The sequence below is a fragment of the Apaloderma vittatum genome, unplaced genomic scaffold (genome assembly GCF_000703405.1).
Source record: "Apaloderma vittatum isolate BGI_N311 unplaced genomic scaffold, ASM70340v1 scaffold5850, whole genome shotgun sequence".
Taxonomy (NCBI): Eukaryota; Metazoa; Chordata; class Aves; order Trogoniformes; family Trogonidae; genus Apaloderma; species Apaloderma vittatum.
The window spans coordinates 5,704-25,856 of NW_009694927.1; the positions used below are offsets into that span (position 1 = coordinate 5,704).

At 42.6% G+C, this 20,153-nt stretch overlaps 1 protein-coding gene across 1 annotated transcript in view; it reads left to right on the forward strand.

The window, feature by feature from the left end:
- Positions 1-275: 275 nt before the first annotated feature.
- NYAP2 (neuronal tyrosine-phosphorylated phosphoinositide-3-kinase adaptor 2) overlaps positions 276-20,153 on the forward strand; it is a gene marked incomplete at its 3' end in the record, with an annotated part of 63,905 nt that continues 44,027 nt past the window's right edge. The window contains exon 1 of the mRNA XM_009869231.1: positions 276-481. Coding sequence (XP_009867533.1) covers positions 276-481 — 206 coding nt within the window. The remainder of the gene's footprint in view (positions 482-20,153) is intronic.

A 20,153-nucleotide genomic window follows, 5' to 3' on the forward strand; every position in this document is an offset into this window, starting at 1 on the left:
ATGTGTAAGTGGATGGATCTGCATGGCTTGGGAAAAGACTTCGTTTTTTTTATCTCCTCTGGTCTCGAGTAATGTTGTTCTGTGTTCTGAATTGCTTTGTTTATTATCCTCTAGACAGGAGAAAGTCTAAAAACTTGTCTCTTACGGAGATGTTAATTACAATTGACACAATCTCGCTGTCATAAACCATAAGCTATTTTCCTACTGATTAAGGTATTATGTGTTTTTCAACCTGCAGGAAACGTTACTTTCCTTTGTTCATTATCTCCTGCAAGATGATGAGTTCTAATCAGGAGGAGGTCACTTTGGGCGCTTTTCTCCAGTATATTGAAGATATGGGGATGAAGGCCTATGATGGCTTGGTTATACAGAATGCATCAGACATTGCTCGAGAGAATGATCGCATGAGGAATGAAACAAACCTGGCTTACTTGAAAGAAAAGAGTGAAAAACGCCGAAAACAAGAAGAAGCAATAAAACGGTAAATATTCTAATGAAAAGCTGAGTGGTCTGGCAGAGTGAATGGACAGCAAGGGGCTCGGTCTCGCAGCTGGTGAATACCCAGAGCTGATTTCTGAGCAGCTTGCTGGTGCGAGCAGCCCAGCCCAGGGGGCCATGGCAGGCTGCTCTCCGCGCAGGCTTTGCGTCGCATGGGCGCAACACAAAACGATTCAGCCTCCCGCGGCGGCAGAGAATGTCCCTGTCCCAATGCGTTCAGTTTGAGCCTGTTGTGGCATCTTCAGCAGGTGTGATTTGTCACGAAAAGTTGAGGTGTTTGGAACAGGAGGTGTGGATCTAGTGGAAAACAGGTTCTCTCCCACTTGGCACTTCTAAGCGCTCTGAGATGGGCAGTGTGTACCTCGTGCAAGGATATGTTTGTGTGTGAGCTCTTTCAAGACAGTCAGGTCGAAATAGACTCTTAAACCTGATGAATTTTCAAAGCTCTCTGACTGCTGTCTGAGGTATTACAAAAAAATTGGTGTCTGTTGTTTATGACCTCCTTGCCATTCTGCATGCTCTGAAGTGAGTGAAAATATTGCAATCATTTAAAGAAAAATGGATCAAGCCCCTGATGGGCAGAACTCTATAATGGCTCTTCTTGAACAATTCCATTGATTTTAATTGACGGTTAATGAGAGGAGAACTCACATGACCTGGCCTCTTGTGCCAATGGATAGCAAAGAAATCTCCGCGGCCTCTCGGAGACGAAAAGAAGGTTGAATGGGATAGCTATAAATATTTATTATACGCACGTTTGCATATAAAAACCTGCATTTTTCTTGAGGAGAAGAACCAATTGTGTAATATGGCTAAACCATCCATCCGAATGCTCAACTTTTGTATGCAAACGGGTGGCTTGAGCACAAACTGATAGGAGGTCCTTTGAAATTTTTCCCCCCAGCATGAACCTTCTGGATTTCAGTTTAAGTGATTAAATTTTATGCTCTACCCTGGGTACTGTACATCCAGGTAGAACAGACATGCTGTGCTCTGAATGTTCCAGCGACGCCTTAGCAGTCTGGTAATTCTGACGGAATGTTAAAAGGAAAAGAGCAGCACGTATAGTTTCACAGAGGAGGGAGAAGAAGCAGCGTGAAGCAAAGCTATGCCTGCTTTACGTTCGAGGAAGTAGGGGGTTTTGGGTTGTCATTAATTTGCTTGTGGGGATAAGAGTAATGTGAAATCAAGGTGAATAATGAGAGCAAATGCAACGTGTATTTTGGTACCTTCTGGACTATTACCTAGTCAGCTCAAATTTTAGGTGATCTTAAGGGGAACTCAAGCTCTTGAGCAGTCAAAGCCATAGGCTACCTGTAGCAGGAGCTGTATTATGTGGGACTTCACGAGAGAAAATTCTAGTCCTTGCAGCAGATTTATGCAGGAGGGATTATTATTATTTTTTTTAATTTATCCTGGATATGTATCTGGTTTCATTCTTGCTGTCTTTTGTTTAGTGTTCACTTCTCTCTTTTGATTACTGAATACCTACATAAACAGTGACGTTTCCAAGAGGAGGTGATAGTGAGAACCACCTCAAAATATTTCTTAATATGTTGGAGAATGAAGTTAAATTCTAGTTGAATTAAGCAAAGCAACGATTTGTTTCACCTGCAAAGTGAGCAAATCCAAAAGCGCCAGGCAGTAGATCGCAGTTTGGAAGTAGTGAGCTGAAGAGTACTTTCTCGTCTCGCCTTGCTGACTCTTCCTCACTGAGGAAAATATTAAAAAAATACAACCAAATTTGCAAGTATCTTTAATTTATTGAAACTTCACAGTTTCATTGATTATTTTTTATTATTATTATTTATTTTTTTTTCCCCCAAGAGTTTTCAGACAGCCCATTAGACTGTGCTCTGGCTAACCTGTTCACATGCACTTTTGAATGTGTGACCATAAAGGTGACCAAGTGCTGGAACTGGTCTTGTTATGAGTAAATGTCTTGGGGTGTGACAGGATAAGATTTGGACCTACCTGGTTCTTTGCAGTCCTCTAGCCACGCTTTTCTACCTAATCTGAATGGTGGTAACGGTATTTCCTCCCTTGTGGTTGGTTTGTGTGGTTTTTATTTATTGATCGTGGCAAAGTGATGTGATGAAGAGCTCTGGATAAGTGCAGATGATTTAGGGCTGAGCCAAACCATGAAGTTATTTACTTCCACCCCACTTGGCTTATCTCAGTGACATGAAGAGGGTAAATGATACCTGCCTGAGGAAACAAGCCAGGAAAAACACCTTGGGAAGTCTTGGGAAATGCTGTCTTTCAGTCTTTTTCTGTCTTTTTCCTGGGTGAACTTGGAGAGGGAAATATTTGTGATCAGCTCTTGATCAGGAAAACTAAAGATGGAGGGAGAACATCTGATCTGAGTAAAAGAGCCCTGGGGTCTGAAGGAGCTAAGGCCGATTGCAATTGAGTCTGCTGCCTGTAGTAACCTCCAGAGATTTGCCCAGGACCGTGTTGGCTATAGAAACACAGCAGCCAGGAAAGGTAAAGCAGGATTATTGATTTCTTCTTTGTTCCGAGCGATATTCCTTATGTCTTTACCTTAGCTCAGTGGGTATTTATATTATCCTAATTCCCGATAGCGTGGCCTAGATAGCGAGCGGCGCACATGTGCAGTGATAGCAGCGCTGCCAGTCTGGAGACTACCAGCAGCTAAAACCAATCTCCTTAGCAACAAGGGAGTCATCCCCTGCCGTTAGCTGCAGGTAGGTTTTGAGCAGGAGAAGGGGGTTCCAGCAAACCTCCCTCCTTTGACTCGTAGGAATCCAAATAAAGCGTCTCCAAGTCTTTGGCACCTACTGAAAATTGCCTAATAGAGTCAATTACTGAATTTTTCGAGGAGCTATTCAGTGCCAGGGTTCAGATGGTCTCTTTCAGAAGAAGACTGATCGTGTATATTAGCAACACAATAATGAGTAATTTATTGTCTAATAAAGCAGTGATATTCACATGCAACCCTACTTGGAAGCTGCTGTTATTTACCTAAATCATCTCATAACCATGCTGAATGACTTAAAAGTTCATTGAAATGCATTAGCCTCCACAGTTCAGAAACAAGATCTGAAAAATGACTTGAACAAATGCCTTTTTTCTTTTTTTTTTTTTTTTTCATTTTGCCTTCCTAAGGACACATTGTGTTGCATTTCTTCAGGAGCACTGATGCACCTTCAGTGACTGCTGCCTCCTCATGTGAGGTTCTTGTAGGTTAATTGTGGGGCAGAACACCCGGGTCTGTTGTACATCACAGAGGATAAAACACATCATATTGGATTGGGGAGTGAAATAAAAAAAAAAGCAACTAGTCTTTGTCTGATCTTGCTGGGCTGAGTCAGCTGATCTGATCTGAATTTCTGACCTAATTTTACTATGGTACTTAGCGATCATGCAGAGAAAATAAGATTAACGTGCTGATCAGCGGCTGAGAGTAAGTCACATTAAGTACGTTAGTGTATATATATATTTGAGGTAAAATTTTTAGCCCTTTTTTCTTCCATCTTTTGTTCATCTGGTTTCCCTACTTGCTCATTGTTCAGGTGGCTGTGTCCAGACCAGGAGAACACACTGGCATATTGCCTCATAAATTGCAAATCGAGTTATGAAGCAGTATCATTTTCCCTGGCAATGAAGTTGCGGTGTAGAGGTGTAGGTTTGCCATGACAAGGTGTGTGCCATGGGCAGCGGTTCTGGGAGCAGAAGGTAGATTTGCCTCAGCTGGTGCCAGTGCCAGTGAAAAGGTGAGTTCTTGAGTTTACCCAGGGCAGCTGTTAGAAGGAGCAGATGCTTTCTGACTCATCCAGAATTGAAATCAATATATTTAGATGCATTATACCTATTATTCATAGTATTGTGTGGGTAATTCACCAGTGTTTTTTTCATTTGCTCAAATGCAAAGTCTTGATAAGAAACAAATAACGGACCTTCCTTCTCCTCTGAAGACTGAGACTCGTAACATTCATCACAGGGAGTAGCTACACACTTTCCAAGGAGACATAAGCTTTCTGGCCTCTAGCTTTTAGGCATTACTCAAGCTCCCGTTTTTGTCGAGGAAGTGGTCATTTTGATTCGTAACTCTACAAAGGTGTGACAGCTCTGGCGTCGAGCTGATGGTGTTAGTGGGCAGGAATTCCTACCTGACAAACCCTGGACTGAGCCATCAAAGCACCCGTTTCTTCTGCTCGGGGGTTACCTTACTTGGTAGCTTGTTGCCAGCAGCTCAAGGGCTCTGTGGAAATCCTTGTTGCTGCTTGTTGAGGGAAGTATCCGAGACAGATGCTGTCAAGAGGAGGAGCCTTTCAGAGCTCGATGCTAAAGCCAGCAGAAATGGGCCAGCCAGGCAGTGGCAGAGCTAAGCTCTTGTAATAAAGACGGAATTGTAACGAACAGCTGTTGTCCTAACCTTGCCTTCCTTGGGCAAATCAAATGTTGAAGACTAACCCATCGGCAAAAGTAAGAGGTCATATTTTTCTCCTGCTCTGTTTTTTTTGTTTGTTTCTTTGGGTTTTTTTTTAAGGTTGTGGAAGTGATTGAATTTTGGGTATTAGCTGTCTGTAGTTCTTGGGCTCCTTCATGAATGAGACGTAAGTTCTGTGTCCTTCAGCTAAGTGTTATCAAACACTTAACTGGGCACAGCAAACAAATGTAAAAATATTTCTATGCATGGGATTTTATTTACTGCCAAAAGCTCTGTTCAGCTGAGAAAGTGTGTGTAATGGACATACTAAGGTGTTTATACCAAAAGAGTTTTACTGGGATAAAAAATAACCTAAGTAAAATAATTCATTGTAAATTTCCTGTTTATAATAATGTCTTGAAATCAGAAAATTACTTTGGGTAAAAGAATGCTTAAAGTATTGTTCTTCTTTTTCTGCCTGTAGTTGAGATATTGCATATAGAACTACACATTTCTAAATTTGCAGGAATACTCATGCTTGCTGGATTACAGTATGCTTACAGCCAGATCCCCAGAGAAGGGTGAAGGAAGTGCAATAAATATTTTGGATTGGCGTGAGGGGCTCCGTTGAAATAGCTATGAGCGCGTTACTGAGGCTTTATAAATGACAAGCTTGTGAACCTATTGTTATCCGTTTGGCGTGTGGCTGTGGACTTTTCCATGGGTCTTCTGGTGAGGTCTTTTGTTGTGTGTTTATAATTTAAATCCGAGTTCCCTCAGCAAACAGGATTTTTTTGGATGCGAGGTCCGTGGTCTGTGCTCCTTTAACCAAAGTGCATGTGTTAGGAGGAAGCTGTGGCACGGGTCGTTTTCTTTATCTTCCTCCTGGGCATGTTCCTCCAGGTCATTGCATCCTGGATTAAACTATTCCACTTTTAGGGTGGAAGTGGCTGATGAGGTATGATTAAGGCTACTTCTAGTGTGGTTTTCAGACCTTTTCCTCCTGAAGATATCATAGGGTCTCCTTTGAAGCTGAGTCAATGTAGAAAAAATAGCATCGGTAGCTTTTGGTTTTCATCAAGAGCCAGTAAAATGGTTGTGCAGTCGGTGACCTCGAAATGTATTTTTGTTGCATTTATAAGTAAACAGATGTGATGATCTAGCCAACAAATCCTCCCTTCCAAATGCTCGTATCCATATGGCCGCCTGCATTATTGCCACGCTAAATAAACAACAGACCCAAAGCAAACTATGTTATGTTGCTGTTATTCCGAGAAGTTTATTTTAGGACAGTCATGCAACAAATGTCATTTAAAACTTACCATAGAGCCTGATGGCCTGATTGGTACTAAGGAAATAAAGCAGGAATCATTATCAGTTTGGTATCTAAATCTTGCCGTTAGTTTTGATAAATCTTTCCTGATTTTAGGGCTCCTGCCTGCAACTTTTACTCTTCTTTTGGGGGGAGTTATGATCTTTTCCCCTTTGTGATTCCACAGATGTGTGCTGGCCCACTACACAAGTGAGTGCACTCTTGCTGAGGACTCATTTGCTGTATTTAAAAGCATAATTAGAAGTGTGGGGGGTTATGGAGAGCCCAGAAGGCATCTGAAGGGGTGACAGACCCCTGCTTTTCCAAGATGTTCCTTGACAAACCACTACTGAAAGATGCTGGGGATGCATGGATCTAAATGTCCAGGTTTTAACAGTTAATCTCCCATTCTGCTTCTATTTCTAGCACTTTTTTTCTCACTATCTCTTTGTTAGTCTTTAATTATAGGATGCAGGACTGTGATTTTAAACTGGTAGTTAAAATTATCCAGCATTGCCTCTAACCAAAAAGCCTCTCTCAGCAAGACAGAGATGCACAGAGAGCTGTGGGGAAGTAGATATTTTGCCCAACCATCAAAGGCTCTAGTGGTGCTGCTGTTCCTAGTCAAAGGTTTGCATTTGTTTGGAAAATGCCATTGAATGAAAACTATTATTGTGAAGACTGTATTTAAAAAAAAAAAAAAAAAAGACTATTTTCAGGCATGCCCAGATAGCATCTTCATAGCTAATCTAGGATGGACTTCAGTCCAGAAATACATTCATTAAACAGCACGTGGCGTGAATAAAGTCTAGCCCAGGACTGCTGACAAAACAGAAGCATTGATCTGCTTTGGCTCAAGGCTTCCAGTAACCCAAAAGTACCCCATGCTGAGGGTTGCTGGCACCTGGCAAATGTTGTAACTGCCTGTGACCTGGATTAAGAATTCATGTTCCAACCTGAAGAATAGATACCGGTACGGATGATGCACAGGATAGCAGTTTCGTGACCTTTAAGCAAAATTGCAGCAGTCCTCTGGCACAGGCTATGCATGCTTCTATTTATTTATATGTTTTCCTCCGCAGGGAAGCACGAATGTGGTCTGGGACTCGATCATTTCATGGGGATGTTTATTTTTCTTAGCCTAAAGAGAAGAGCCTGCTCTTGGGTATGTCCCTGACAGCAGAGATGTTGGTACAGACCTCCACTGCCCCAGCAGCAGCTGGTGATGGGCATCCTGTTGCCAAGTTACGCCCAATCAGTGGCTAAAATTTGTATGGAAACAGGCATGTGCATGTGTGCTGATTAGATTTTGATGCGATTGGATTAAAATGGGAGTAAGGAGAGATTAGAGAAGAAATGGATTGCAGAGACGTTACAAGCTGCAGGTCTTATAGTTAATTTGAGACTTCTTTTATTTTATTTTTATTCTCCTTCTGGCTTTCCGTTCTAACTTGGCTTGTGATCTTAAGTGAGATCAGTTTAGAAATATTAAAAAAAATTTTTTAACTCAAACAAGCAAACAAAAAACGCCAAACTAACAAACAACAGAAAACAACCACAAAACCAGCCCCACTGTGTGGAGTGTCCCTAAGCTGAGGAGAAGCAAACACTTCAGCGGGCTCCAGCAGATGCTTCTGGAACGTGTTAAGACCGAGAAGGCGATGGGCAGCTAAAACCCCCAGCGATGTTCCTGCCAGCAAGCGTGTCGCTGGACAAAATTGTGACATTTTAGAAGATCAAAAATGAGAGTAACTGCGGGGTTTACCATAAATTAATAAGATTTACCTGAGCTTAATCCATTTCTCCTTTTGGTGGATTATGCAGGGCGTATCTCACCAGCAGATCCTCTGCTAGCTGAGGGCACTTTAGTTATTAAGCTGAGCTCACGTGTTCGGGGCCATTAAGCGAATTGGTTTGCACAGCCTTTCCCCGAACGCCAGGGCAAAGGCAGTATTTCATACCCGTAGCTAATTTCATGCTGTAATTTAATTTCTGAAACATACTTTTAATTGAATCTTTAAAGACAAAAGGAAACTGCTGAGTCCTTTAGTATTGCAAAAGAGATTGTTTAAAAATGTGGCCCATCTAGAGAATAATCGTCTATAATTAAACGTAAAGTTTGTTTTGCCTCTCTGCATGCAGCTACGGAGAAGTGAGTTCCTGCTGTCTACAGGAAGCTCAGGGCTGGAAGAGAGGTATCGGGGGATGTACGAAGTTATTCATCTTACGCTCGGCTTTCTAACCCTGACATGGCACAGTCCAGCAGCCCTCCACAGTGTGCAAGGCTGAATAAGTAAACAGAGAGAGGCCAATTATAAAATTAGTCTGCTAACACCAGGATCACATTAGTGGGAGCTCTGACTAGTGATCTCATTTTTGTAATTTTCAGTAATCAGATGGACTTGAGGGAGACGTCAGCGGTTTTGTTGTAAAGAAAACCGAGTAGCGCAGCAGAATTGGTTATTTGCATCGTGAAACTGCATCTGGTATTTTAGTGGTTAGATTTTGATATTCCTCTTCTATCAGCAGAGAGATTCATATAATGTGGTATGCAATTTTGTTTGGGGAGAAACATCTTGGTTGGATCAGCAGTGATGCAGGTCTTCAATTTTGAGAACATCCGATTAAAAATAATAGCGATCAACGCTAAATGCACCCTGCTAATGGGGAGGAAATCCTGGAGCATCGCTTTCTGTTTTAGTACTCTCAGTCCTTTGGATCAGCAAGCGATTTGCAATGGAGATTCTCCCTTTTATTGCTATTGGAGAAAAACTTATGGTGCACTGTGGAAGTCAGACGTGTATGGGCACACAAAGAATGCAAGTGGAATCAGAAGCTCAAGGTTAGAAAAAGGATCAGCAAATAACCTGTGGAGCCCCAACACCTTCCGTAAGAGAGAACTAAAAACAGCATCTTGTTCTTCATGTGCTGGCAGAGCTCTGTGCTCTCAGGTGCCTCGAGCTGGCAGGAATGTTTTTTTTTTCTTGGAACCTACTGATAGTACCCCTGGAAGGGTCCAAGACCAGGCTGGATAAGACTTTGAGCAACCTGCTGTAGCGGGAGGTGTCCCTGCCCATGGAGCTGCTGGTTGTTAAAACTCTGATTCACTTTCTACCTCGGTGTCAGAAACATCCTTCACTGGAATTTCTTGCGTTGACTGTCAGCCCGTGGATTACCACTTCGCTTTTGTTATTTCACTGGCACGATTGTCCCCTGTTCCTCTCTCTGCTGGTTATACCTGTGTTGTGAGGGCTGAAGAAATGCAATTTTCTGTGTATTTGTCTGGAGCAGTGAACTGAAATTCATGCACTGCAACATACTCTGAGAGCACAGTTGCATTCGAGACCAACGGTCGTTGTGTTACGTGGCTGTTGTTTTGACATTAAGAACTTCTAATTGGCACGTGGCAAATACCATTTAAGAGAGAATTTAAATTGTTTCAGCTTTACACCTGAACCACTAGGCTAAGCAAAGCGCAGCACTTTTTTTAAAAAATTTTTTTTTATTTCCCCCTCCCTAGGAAGTCATATTCTTGTGTTGCTAATCTGAATCCTCCTATGTCTGTGCTGAAGCAGATCCAGAACTGCATATGTGCTTGCCATGGCAACCCCGGCACCACATGACACACGCGCTAGTTCAGCCAGAGAGCTTCATGGCTTATTAAACAGACCCAGGCACGCGCCGCTGTGCCGTGTGACTGCTCTGGCCCTGGCAGCTTTTTAAAGGGAAAAAACTGTATTTGAGCATCGTAGTGTTTTCATCGGCGTCATCTTGCCTGAGTTCCTTCCCCTCTTCCTGGATGATGTGCTGAGGTTTTTGTTTGTGGTTTTGTTGTGTTTTTTTTTAAATGGATGTAGGCTGAAAGATGCTGCTTATAGCTGCTCTGTCTGCCTTTCATTTGGAAAAAATCTATATGCAAAGATAAAATAGTGTGTGAATGTTTTTTTTAAATATTTTTTTTTATTGGAAATTAAGGGGCTCTGGTGCAGTTCAGTGAACAATATACTTCTTTTCTGGACATGTTTTCTGTTCTCAGCTCCTGTGGGCTTTTACTAGGTTTTAAGAGGGTAAATGAGGACAGAGCCAAAAAAATCTGGTCCATTCTGGTATCCGCAAAGCATTCCCAAAACATTTGCTTGGAAACGCCTTTGCTCCTTGCTGCATAACACACCTCCTCTTAGACCTCATGATGATAATGACAATGGTCTCCTCACCCAGCAAAATGTAGCCTGATACAAGTTTTTTCCTAACTTGGCTCATTTAGGAGAAGTTCTGCACAGCGCTTGATGGGCAAATCTGAGGGGCTGCAACCTCAATGCAATACATTGCCGGGTGCCTGAATAAAACGAGGAACAATGCTCCACAGAGCAACAAAACATTGTGGAAAGCCTGTGTTAGTCTTAATTAGTAATTGCCAAGAAGAAACCTGGAGTTGCTTAGTGTCTACTGCTCAGGTGCTATTCACTGAGAATTACAGAGACACCAACTCTGGGGTCCATGTGCTGAAATGAATAATTTTTATGATTTATGGTGTTGCTTTTGGACTTAAGCAGAATACATTTTCAATGTCCGGTTCCAGGCTGTCAGATTTTCATCCTCATTTCCCAAGTAATCAGTTGAGGTGTAAATACTTAATGCTATTCAGCGAGAGACCGCCGGTTCCGAGTTAATCGTTTGGTTAACGTTTTGGAGATGATCCACAGTAAGGGAACAATAACCTGCTCCGGGAGTTAATTTAGAGAGGTACTTGCACATAAATTGGCCATTAAACAGCGAAGCAGTATTGTATGTGTGTGTTATTAGGGACACAGCTGAGAAAGGTGCTTTCTTCTGAAGTGGGTCTCCGCGCGTCTCTGCCAAGATTGTACGAGTCATCGCTGGAGTGAGGAGGCGTTTCAAGGTGGTGTGTAGTGAAAACTCTGTTGGCAGGAGAAGGTATTTTAGGTTACTGGTTTGGCTGTGTTTTACCACATCACTGATTTTTCAGCATCTTTAGCTACTTTGTCATTAATACCAGGTCTGATGTTAATAGGGACAGAGAGGGGTTTGACGGCGTGCTGCCGTGTGCTCGTGCTGCAGAACAGGAGCTGTAGCAGCAATATTTCCCCCTCCGTGTGCAGCCAAGAACCGGCGATGCCTTCACACCTACGAGTGGGATTGCATTTTTTGCAAAAGAGATTGCCCAAATGAAATCTGTTCTGGAAAACTGACCCGAAGCTCTCTTCTATTCCAGAATTTCGCTTTTCGTTTCTTCAGTTGAATAATGGCGAGTTTTGCTCTCCAGAGGTTTGTGTTTAAACCACAGGTTCCTATATTGTGTTAGTTTGCAGTTACGGCAGTGGGAAAGGCAATATTTGGGCTCATGACAAAATATTTTGACTAGCCTCTTCCTACTTAGTCATTTGTTTGTACTCAGTGTATGTTTATTGTGAATTGTCTTCCCAAGAGGTTATAAACAAGGCGGTAGCTTTCACTAGCTGATCTTTGCTGTGATTTAATGACGGGCTGATCCAGGAGGTTCTGTACAAACCAGACTGGGTCTAAAATTTGTGGAAATGTCATTACCAGAATGCATCAGAAATTTAAAAAAAAAAAAAAAAAAAGGGCAGCCCAGTAACTTCATTGCAAGACAGTTAAGGTTGCTAAGAGACAGAATGTAATTATCTGCCAATTTGTTTACCATTCCCAAACACTTAGAAGGGCGAGAGCTGTGGACTGCCCTGAATTCTAAGCTATGTGCAAAATAAGCTGAGTGCATTTTGTTTTCAAATGCAGTTTTAAGAAGGGCATTTGACAATGACACCAGAGCTTTGGTTGACCTGTGGTTTTTATCTAAATGTATAATATCAGTTATTTTCGTTTCCCTCTCACTCCCAGAATCTACATACGTTACATTTATTTCAGCTGACAATACAGAAAAAAGTGAAAGATGTAACGCATAGAAACGTATGGTTTTTCTGGTGCAAGACCCACAGCTACACTTCCTTGGAGGTGACAGGTTCTTTGGGAGCAGCAGCGTTCAGAGTTCCTGCGTTAGGATTCCACGGTTGATGTATACTGATGTTAATTTAAGGTTGACCAGCATGAGCCATTGACCTATTTTATGTTTCTTTTTCTAAAATGTTTTGTGTTGGACTTGCACTTTGAGATAAGTGCTGCAATTCATTTTGGGTGCAAATGAAGTTTGTGCCACAATGGAGTTTACATTTCCCTGTGTCACTGCGGCTGTTATGAAGACAGTGTAAGATTTATGCCTCTAAGCTGTTCATTTTCTCGGGTTTAAGGGCATGCATCTGGTAAATTAAGTACAGGCAGTAAAAAGAGAGAAGCAGAGGCTTCTCCCTCTGTTTTCAGAATGGTAACGTCTTCCAATGCTTTAATGGAAATAAAGATTCTTTTTTAGCTAAAGTGAACCACTAACGGTAAGGTTGAACTGGCCATGCTACTGAAGGAATAAGCAAAGAGCTGACCCTCAGCGTGGTCTTGGGCATCTGCACCTTGCCCGGTGAGGGTTATGAACCCTCCAGTTCATCAGGACAGGCAAAAGATGTTTTCACCCAGCTTCAGCACAGCCAAGCTGCAGGCCACTTTCCCAGAAAAACTGACCCAGAAAAACTTCACCTGCTAAGCCTTTATGTTGGTTTGTTGGGGTATTTTGTAGGTGCAGGTCACCTCTTGCTCCTCTTCCAGGGTTTTAGGGAGATGGTGTGAGCCCCTCAGTGTCGCTCTGGCTCGTTCTCTGGTCCTTGTGGCTGCAGAAGGAATCTTGGTTAGGTTCAGATGGACAGATTTTTAAAGGTGTAGTCAGGGAAAAAATAATGTTGTTTAAATTCCTTTACACGCATCAACTTCTACATGCACAGCTGTCAAGATGAAAAAGAATCGAATCTGAAACTTTCCCCCGCTCTTTGTACAGCAATCTGAGTCTCCCAACTTCTCTTTTGGGGGTTTTTTAGAATCACTTTGGGGTGTTACTTGAGAGAAAATGAGATCCAGTGACAAAGAGCAGAAGGGGATGTTGGTTATTTTCAACCTTTTTTGCCCCTTTCATACAAATAAGGAGGAGAAAAAGCTTTTTTCTGTCATCATCTTTAATGACAAGGTCATTAGAACTGTGTATTTACTGAGGACCTCCTGTTAAAAAGTACTATCTGCCATGAGAATTTTTTCTCAGCTCTACAAGTCATGTTTTCCTCCTACAAGAGGGTTGTGACCAGTTGAAGAAAGCGTTATGTAGACTTTCAAGGTACTGTTCTGTAGGAAATTCTACATTTTCCAGAGCTGTTTGGTTTTGTCATTGTTTTGTTTCTTTCTTTCTTTTTCCCCTGTGAAATGAATTTAAAAGACTAGGTCCACATCTTTCTTTTTCTGGATCCAGTTTTAAAATACTGAAATTAAAGGTCACTTCATGTTGAAACATCTACATGTTGAAAACTTCAAATGTCACTGAATACCGATTCCGTGAATATGGTTGCTTTTAAGTTGTTTTTCAACATGAAGCGCTATCAAAACTGGCGTAGGCTGCAGGAAGGCTTGCTTGCAGCAAAATCCTTCATAATTTTCTCACACAAAGTATCCTGTCAGAGGATTCCAGATAAGCTCTGGTATATACATGTGAGTGATACTTAGGGGGTGCCAGTGACAGCAAGAAAACAGAACCGCGTTGGCTTGCGGCGAAGTGCACGAGGGGCAACCGAGCCGCGTTTCTTGGATTAAAGCAACAGAGGAGTCCAGAGGCAGTAAAGGGAGGCCTGGGCCAGCACACACCTGGCAGCCTAAGCTGGCGTGAAGGCGGCGGTGGCTGACTCAGGCTCTGGTTTTGTGTGCTTTGTGACCCGTTGCTGCGCTGAGGTGCCGCGTGTTTCGTGGTGCTGCTCTTCAGCCGTGTGGAAGTCTCTCTCCACCACCAGGCTCGCTGAGGCAGAAAGAAGTGAGCTGCCTGCCTGCTATTTTTATCTCCTCCTTCTCTGTGAAGCAAAAACAATATTTTTTTAATTTTTTCTTAAGTTTGAACTGAAACAAGTTTCAGGTTGTTTGATCGAAATTGAGCCTTTGCTTCCACAGCCGTGTCTTCGATTTGCAAGAATTTTTAGTTTCCTCATTGTGATTTCAGGACCACATCCTATAAAGATAGCAAATCTTGCTGGTTTACCACTGTGGGTTTCTTAAAAGCTTGGGATATATAGTAGAACCAGTCAAACACCAGCAGAAGTCATTTGATGAATAATTCGTTTGACAAGCAGTGGCAAAGTTCCTTGGATGATTCATGCCTCTCCGGTTGTCGCACCTAAAGCTTTTGCAGTTGCTTTCCTAGCACTGCTGTGTCCTCATTTGTCTCCTTGCAACACTTTCTGCTAGAAGTGATGCCAACCACCTTCCCCAGCCCTTTCCATCTCTCCGTGTGTGCACGGGAAATGGGGAAGCATATCCTGAATCTGGGACCGTTTTGCTGAGGATGGAGTTTGGGCTTCTCGTACCAGCTGTGTTGATGTTCATTTAGGTCCTTTTTGCCCACTCACGAAGGAAACAGTTAAGACAGTTTAGTCTTTTTCCTCTTCCTTGCAGACTTATGCTTTTTGTATGCTTTTTTTTTTGTTGCCTTTTAATGTGAATGCGGCATAGGTCTGTACCCACTCTGGGGAAAAAACTTGAGTGGTCCAAACCCCTCCCAATTTTATAATGAAGCCTGGTATGTCTGTTCTCCTAATTGTTTGAAGTGAACCATTTTCTGACTACACTAATAATGCATAATAATACATCCTATTACACTAGCTTTGTCTCAGCCGTGTTAGAATACCTGCTGATCTGGGGTGGGAGCTGTAAACAAACATGGAATGAAGCACCTCTGCAGAAAATATTAAATTCACTTCCACTTTGATTTCGTTGTATTTGTCCAGATGAGAAGCCAGAAATCAATTCCGCCTGTCTGCAAAAATCTTCAATTAATACTGTCTCCCACTTTTCCCAAATCTGCAATTTGTCCTGAAGCAGTGAGGGCTGGCATTGCATCTCACGCAGCTGCCTTGATTTCCTGGAGTCACGTTTGGGATGAACTCAGTCCTGAACTTTGTTTGCAACAAATCCACAGGGAAATGCTCAGGTTTTTCCTGGTTTGTGAGTAGCCTTTTGCATTTTTTTGGCGCTATTAGAGAAGAATGCTGATGTAGGGAGTCCTGATTCAGCTCCTATTCATTATTCATTCGCACTCCAAATAAATAGTGCAGTACTTGCTGCTTGCTTTGAACCACTGCGCTGCTGGAACTGTCAGACATGGCAGTAAGAAAACAAAAGGTCATGAGTGCTCTGGGTCTTTTAGCAATACTGCAGCAATTCTTCCTTACAGTTGCATGAGCAAGCAACAAACAAGGCGCAGCCCCGTTGCCTTTCTCGGCGCCGCGCGATCATTAGCGGCTTCCCACCGTGTGGGGCTGTGCCACCCCAAGGGTGATGAAGCCCCACCTGAGAAGTTGTTCCTCCTCCCGCCGATGCGCACGCCAGCTGTTCCCCATCTCCTGCCTCTGGAGGTGTGACAGGCTGTGAAGGGGCACCCGACGTGGCCGCTGCCATCGCGTGCGATGGCTCCCGGCGTCCCCGTGTTCGCTCGCTCGGCGCATTGTGAGTGTCACGTCAAGGCAGCAGGGCCCCGCATGCCGTTTGACGGCAATGGCTGCTGCCTGCGCGGTAGAGGCTTTCCTTGTAGAATCGCAGTGCTTCTCGAAAGCACGTTCCCCCATCCACCCTCAGCTGCGTTTTTCCTGGAGCGTGGCAGAGATCTTGCATCGTCCTGCAGGTTTTTTACAGCTTTCTGTAAACCTCACGTGCCAGGAAAGAGAAGAGGCTAGCCCAGCTTTGGGTCCGATCCAGTGCTACTTCTGTATATGCTGCTAAATTGCTTTAAGATTCCTTGGTTAAACTGGCTATAAGAGTAAAATCTTCCAGAAATGAGGCTGTGTTATAAACTGTTAAGATTGAGGTAATTTCCTAGAGCAGTTAAAAATAGTTCAGAATTAAATATTTAAAATTTCTAGTCGTGTTCATTTGCTTGCTGTGGGTTATTTTAGTTATTCTTTCTCTCCTAGACTCCCAGACAACTCACTCAAAAATAATGACTCCTTTTAAAGGCACTGTGATTGGCAGGACTATTCCTAGTCTACAAAGTATTATGTGATAGGTAATTTCCACCCATATTCTCTTTGCAGACTTGGGATTGATAGGGCAGGTGCCAAGCTGTCACATTGTAGCCTTTGGTAATTAAAATATAGGATGGCATTAGTGTTGGTTCTGCATAATTACTTGTTTTTCGAGCAGAGGTTTGACAGGCAATATTATGGAAGGTCTCCAGAAATTTGGTCTGAAAAGCTCTTCTCGTGCCACAGAAAGCAGGCACTGTATTTTGCAGGTAGGGCTATTTGGAAACCAGTTGGTCCCATTTAATGTAGGAGATGGTTGAGTGATTTGTGGAAAATAAGGTTATCTGACAAATTCAGCCCATATTTCAGTTCATAAATCATTCATAAGCTGATTGTGACTTCCACAATGCATTCATTATTCATAAGTGCTCGCTGAATAATTTGTGCAAACAAATTTCAGCCTATAGAGTACCCGTGAGTAGTTCCGTGTTTGTTATTCGTGTTGTGTGATCGTGGTGTTTGGTTTTGTTTTCTTACTGCATGCAACTTTAAAGTCGGGGGTGGTAGGTAGCATCGAATGGTTCCCAAAGCACACAGAATGCCTTTCGTCGGTGAGACAAAGAATATTTCTGTTGTGCTTTGCCCTTGCTGCTTTTAACAGAAAGCATTGGTGGGTCTGTAGCTGCTTACATCTTCGAGCAGAAGCCCCCAAAGACGTGGTTCAGTCAAGTCGACTCTGCTAAAGAATTGTAAGTCCATACTCCTGTTGTCCAGTTCTGCGGAGATTTTTCTCAGGAAATGTTTTTATGCCAATTTACCTTCTCCATGCATTTTTTTTTTTTTACCCCCTTTTCAACAGAATTTTTGCAGAGAAGTTTTGATGCTTTCCTCTTAATGAAAACTGTGATTCGCCTGGTTTCCAGGGGAGCAGGGTACTAGGGAAGGGAGAAGGGGTGAGGGGTAAGAGATGGCAGCAGGGAGATAAATAATAATAAAAAAAAAGATCTCCTGTTGAGATGTGAATTTTGAGATAACAGACTTTTTATTAGTGGTTTGAGTTAACAGACCGTTAATCCTGCTTTGTTTCAAAGGGACTGCAAGCTGTTTTATTGTGAAGGGGAGTGGAATTTGGTGCAGAATTGCTAGTTATACTTGTATGATTAATGTCCCAGGGGTTTTATTACTGTGGGCATTGGATGTCTTGTTCACCATATACCTGGAGCGATAAGCAAACCTATGCTCACACAGACACACAGACACATACACACACACACATATATATATATATATATGTATGTGTCTATACATATACCTATGTATAGACACCTAGATACAAGAGAGAGAGACCTGGAGTTACAAATATGCATCGTCTTGATGAGAAAAACAGTCACGCACGCACCCTCATTATTCCTGTTTGGAAAGCAATAAATATTAAGGTTGTCTGATATTTGTACAACTGCACCACCCAGAAGCTCCAAGGAAGATTAAAAACAGCCTCAGCCTTCACGCTAGAATGGCATTTCTGGAGATCTAGGCACTGAGTACAGCTCATGAGAAAACCTGAGGCGCTGGCTATTTGAGTTTGTACTTGGACCCTAGAATTAAGTCCAAGAGAAAGGATCCAGCCCAGAACTGCTGCGAGAGGCGTGACGTTGTTCAAGTTGCACTCCTCGGCCGGGGTCTCTTGTTTTTCTCCGGTATTTGTGGCATCAAGAGGAGATTCTGGATAGCTTGATCAGGAGGTCTGGGTGCCCCTGACGTAGCAGGGTGAAAGCTGGAGACTTTCACCTACCAGGTAAAGGTGTCCTTTGGGATCACTGTTGCAGCAGAGAGCAGAGTTTGTGGGTCTGTTTAGAATTTATTGACGCCCGCTGTTTCTTCACTGGGAAGAGGAGTAGAAATGAGCATCCCCATCGTTGGATGTTAGCCCAGTTTCTGAATTAAAACATATCCCATATGTGAGTTTAGGCACTGAACCTTGGTGTTTGGCCTCCAGTCATAATTCCCTGAATCCAGGCAGCTCTCAAAAATTTGGGAAAATTTAACTGAAGAGCTAATTCTGGATTCAAATTGCAGAGCCTATTCGATGCTTTTATAAGCTTTGGCCAGTCTCTGAGCCACAGAAATGAAGCTGCGCTTTCCAAATAAGATGCAAGCAGTTGTTCTTCTGGAGTGGGGTTGGATAGTTAGGAGAAGTGTTTTCTATTAATCCCTCCAAGGGAGGAACAGGACGCACTTGGAGCAGCAGGTATGTTTACTGAGAAGAAATTTCTCCCAGCAAAAAGGTTATAATATTAGCCCAGCTGGAGGACTTTGGAACTGTGAAAGAATAAAAAGGGAGGTAGAACTACTCAAGCCAGTTTTGCTGCCAAAACTGATTGTTACTAAAGCTGCACCCGTGCTGTAAAATGACGAATAAGGTCCCGCCTTCTGTAGCACCGACTTTGTTCCAAAGCAAAAAGCACGCAGCTCATCTCTTACAGTCCCTCAGTTCTCCTTCAACATTTTCCCATGTCCCACTAACAGTGATGACGGTTGCAGAGGAGCCATCATGCCATGTGCCCTTTTATTGCTCTCTCAGGGGCGCTTGCAAGCACACAGAGATTAATATAAGTTATTGCTATGAGAATCGAATCACGTGTGCCGTATGATATGTAGAAATGAGATACTATTTAATAATAATAAAAAAAGAAAAGCTTTAGTTAAGCAAATTTCATTAAAAAACATGTATAGGCTTCTATCTTGTATATATGATTAAATATGTGTGTCACGGAAAGGGCTAAAATTCTCTAATCTTCAGCTATTCCTTGTTTGGTCACACCTGAAGACCTCAAGAAAATGTATCGCTTTTTGTGTCTTCTCACATATTGTGCTTAAATGATCATCTTTCCCTTCTTCCTCTGCTTTACTGGGTAGAAATCGGCCGTGTAATTTAATTGGCAACAGTTTCATTGCTTAGGTTATTAGTCCATATTTTTTGCTAAATTCAGCCATCCTTATGTTTAAAAATTTTATGTGTTTTTCAGTTGAAAAATTCACAGCTGGAGATTTTTGATCACTTGGTAAATAATAGGGACAGTGGAATTAATTTCAGTTCTTCTTCATGTTCTTGCTCTAGATTTTCTTTTCTAAAAATGTGGGGTTGTAGTTTGCCTGTTGAGAATAGATGTTTCTAAAGGATTTCAGTGGAAGCAAAAAGCACTATTGGTGCACTCTGCCTCCCTTGTTCAAGGAGTTATCCATCCAAAATGGACCCATTCTGGTTTTGCCAGATCTGTTCAGTTCAAGATACTTGCGGAATTCTCCTTCTCACCGGCTTCAAAATATTTCTGTAGCTGAAAACATAACCTCTGTGCAGCCAGCAGGAGAGCGTACCTACCTACCTACCTACCCCAGGCCATAATATCCTTATTAAAACAAGAAACTCCTCAGGAAGGAGCTAATCCTGGGTAGAGGAGAAGGAATCACTACGTGGCTAAAAATCAGATTCTAGTTATGTGTAAGCTGAATAGAGTAGGGATCAGTTGATTGGCAGAGACATAAAGAATTGCAGAAAAAATGACCCTGGGCTGGCTCCTGCTGCATGCCGGCGGTGGCAGGATTCTCACCCCCTCCAACAGCAGCAGCTCCAGGGGGCTCCAGCATTTTAGCTGCCGCTTGTTTGGGGGGGTTGTGATCCTTCTTTCTTTCTTTTTCTCTGCTCCTGACAACCTGGCTGTCAGGAAACTAACCTGCTATTTAATCTAATGATGTGTTTACATTTATTAATCAATTCGAGTAATATATCTTCCTCAATGTGACATTCTTCCCCCTTGTCTCC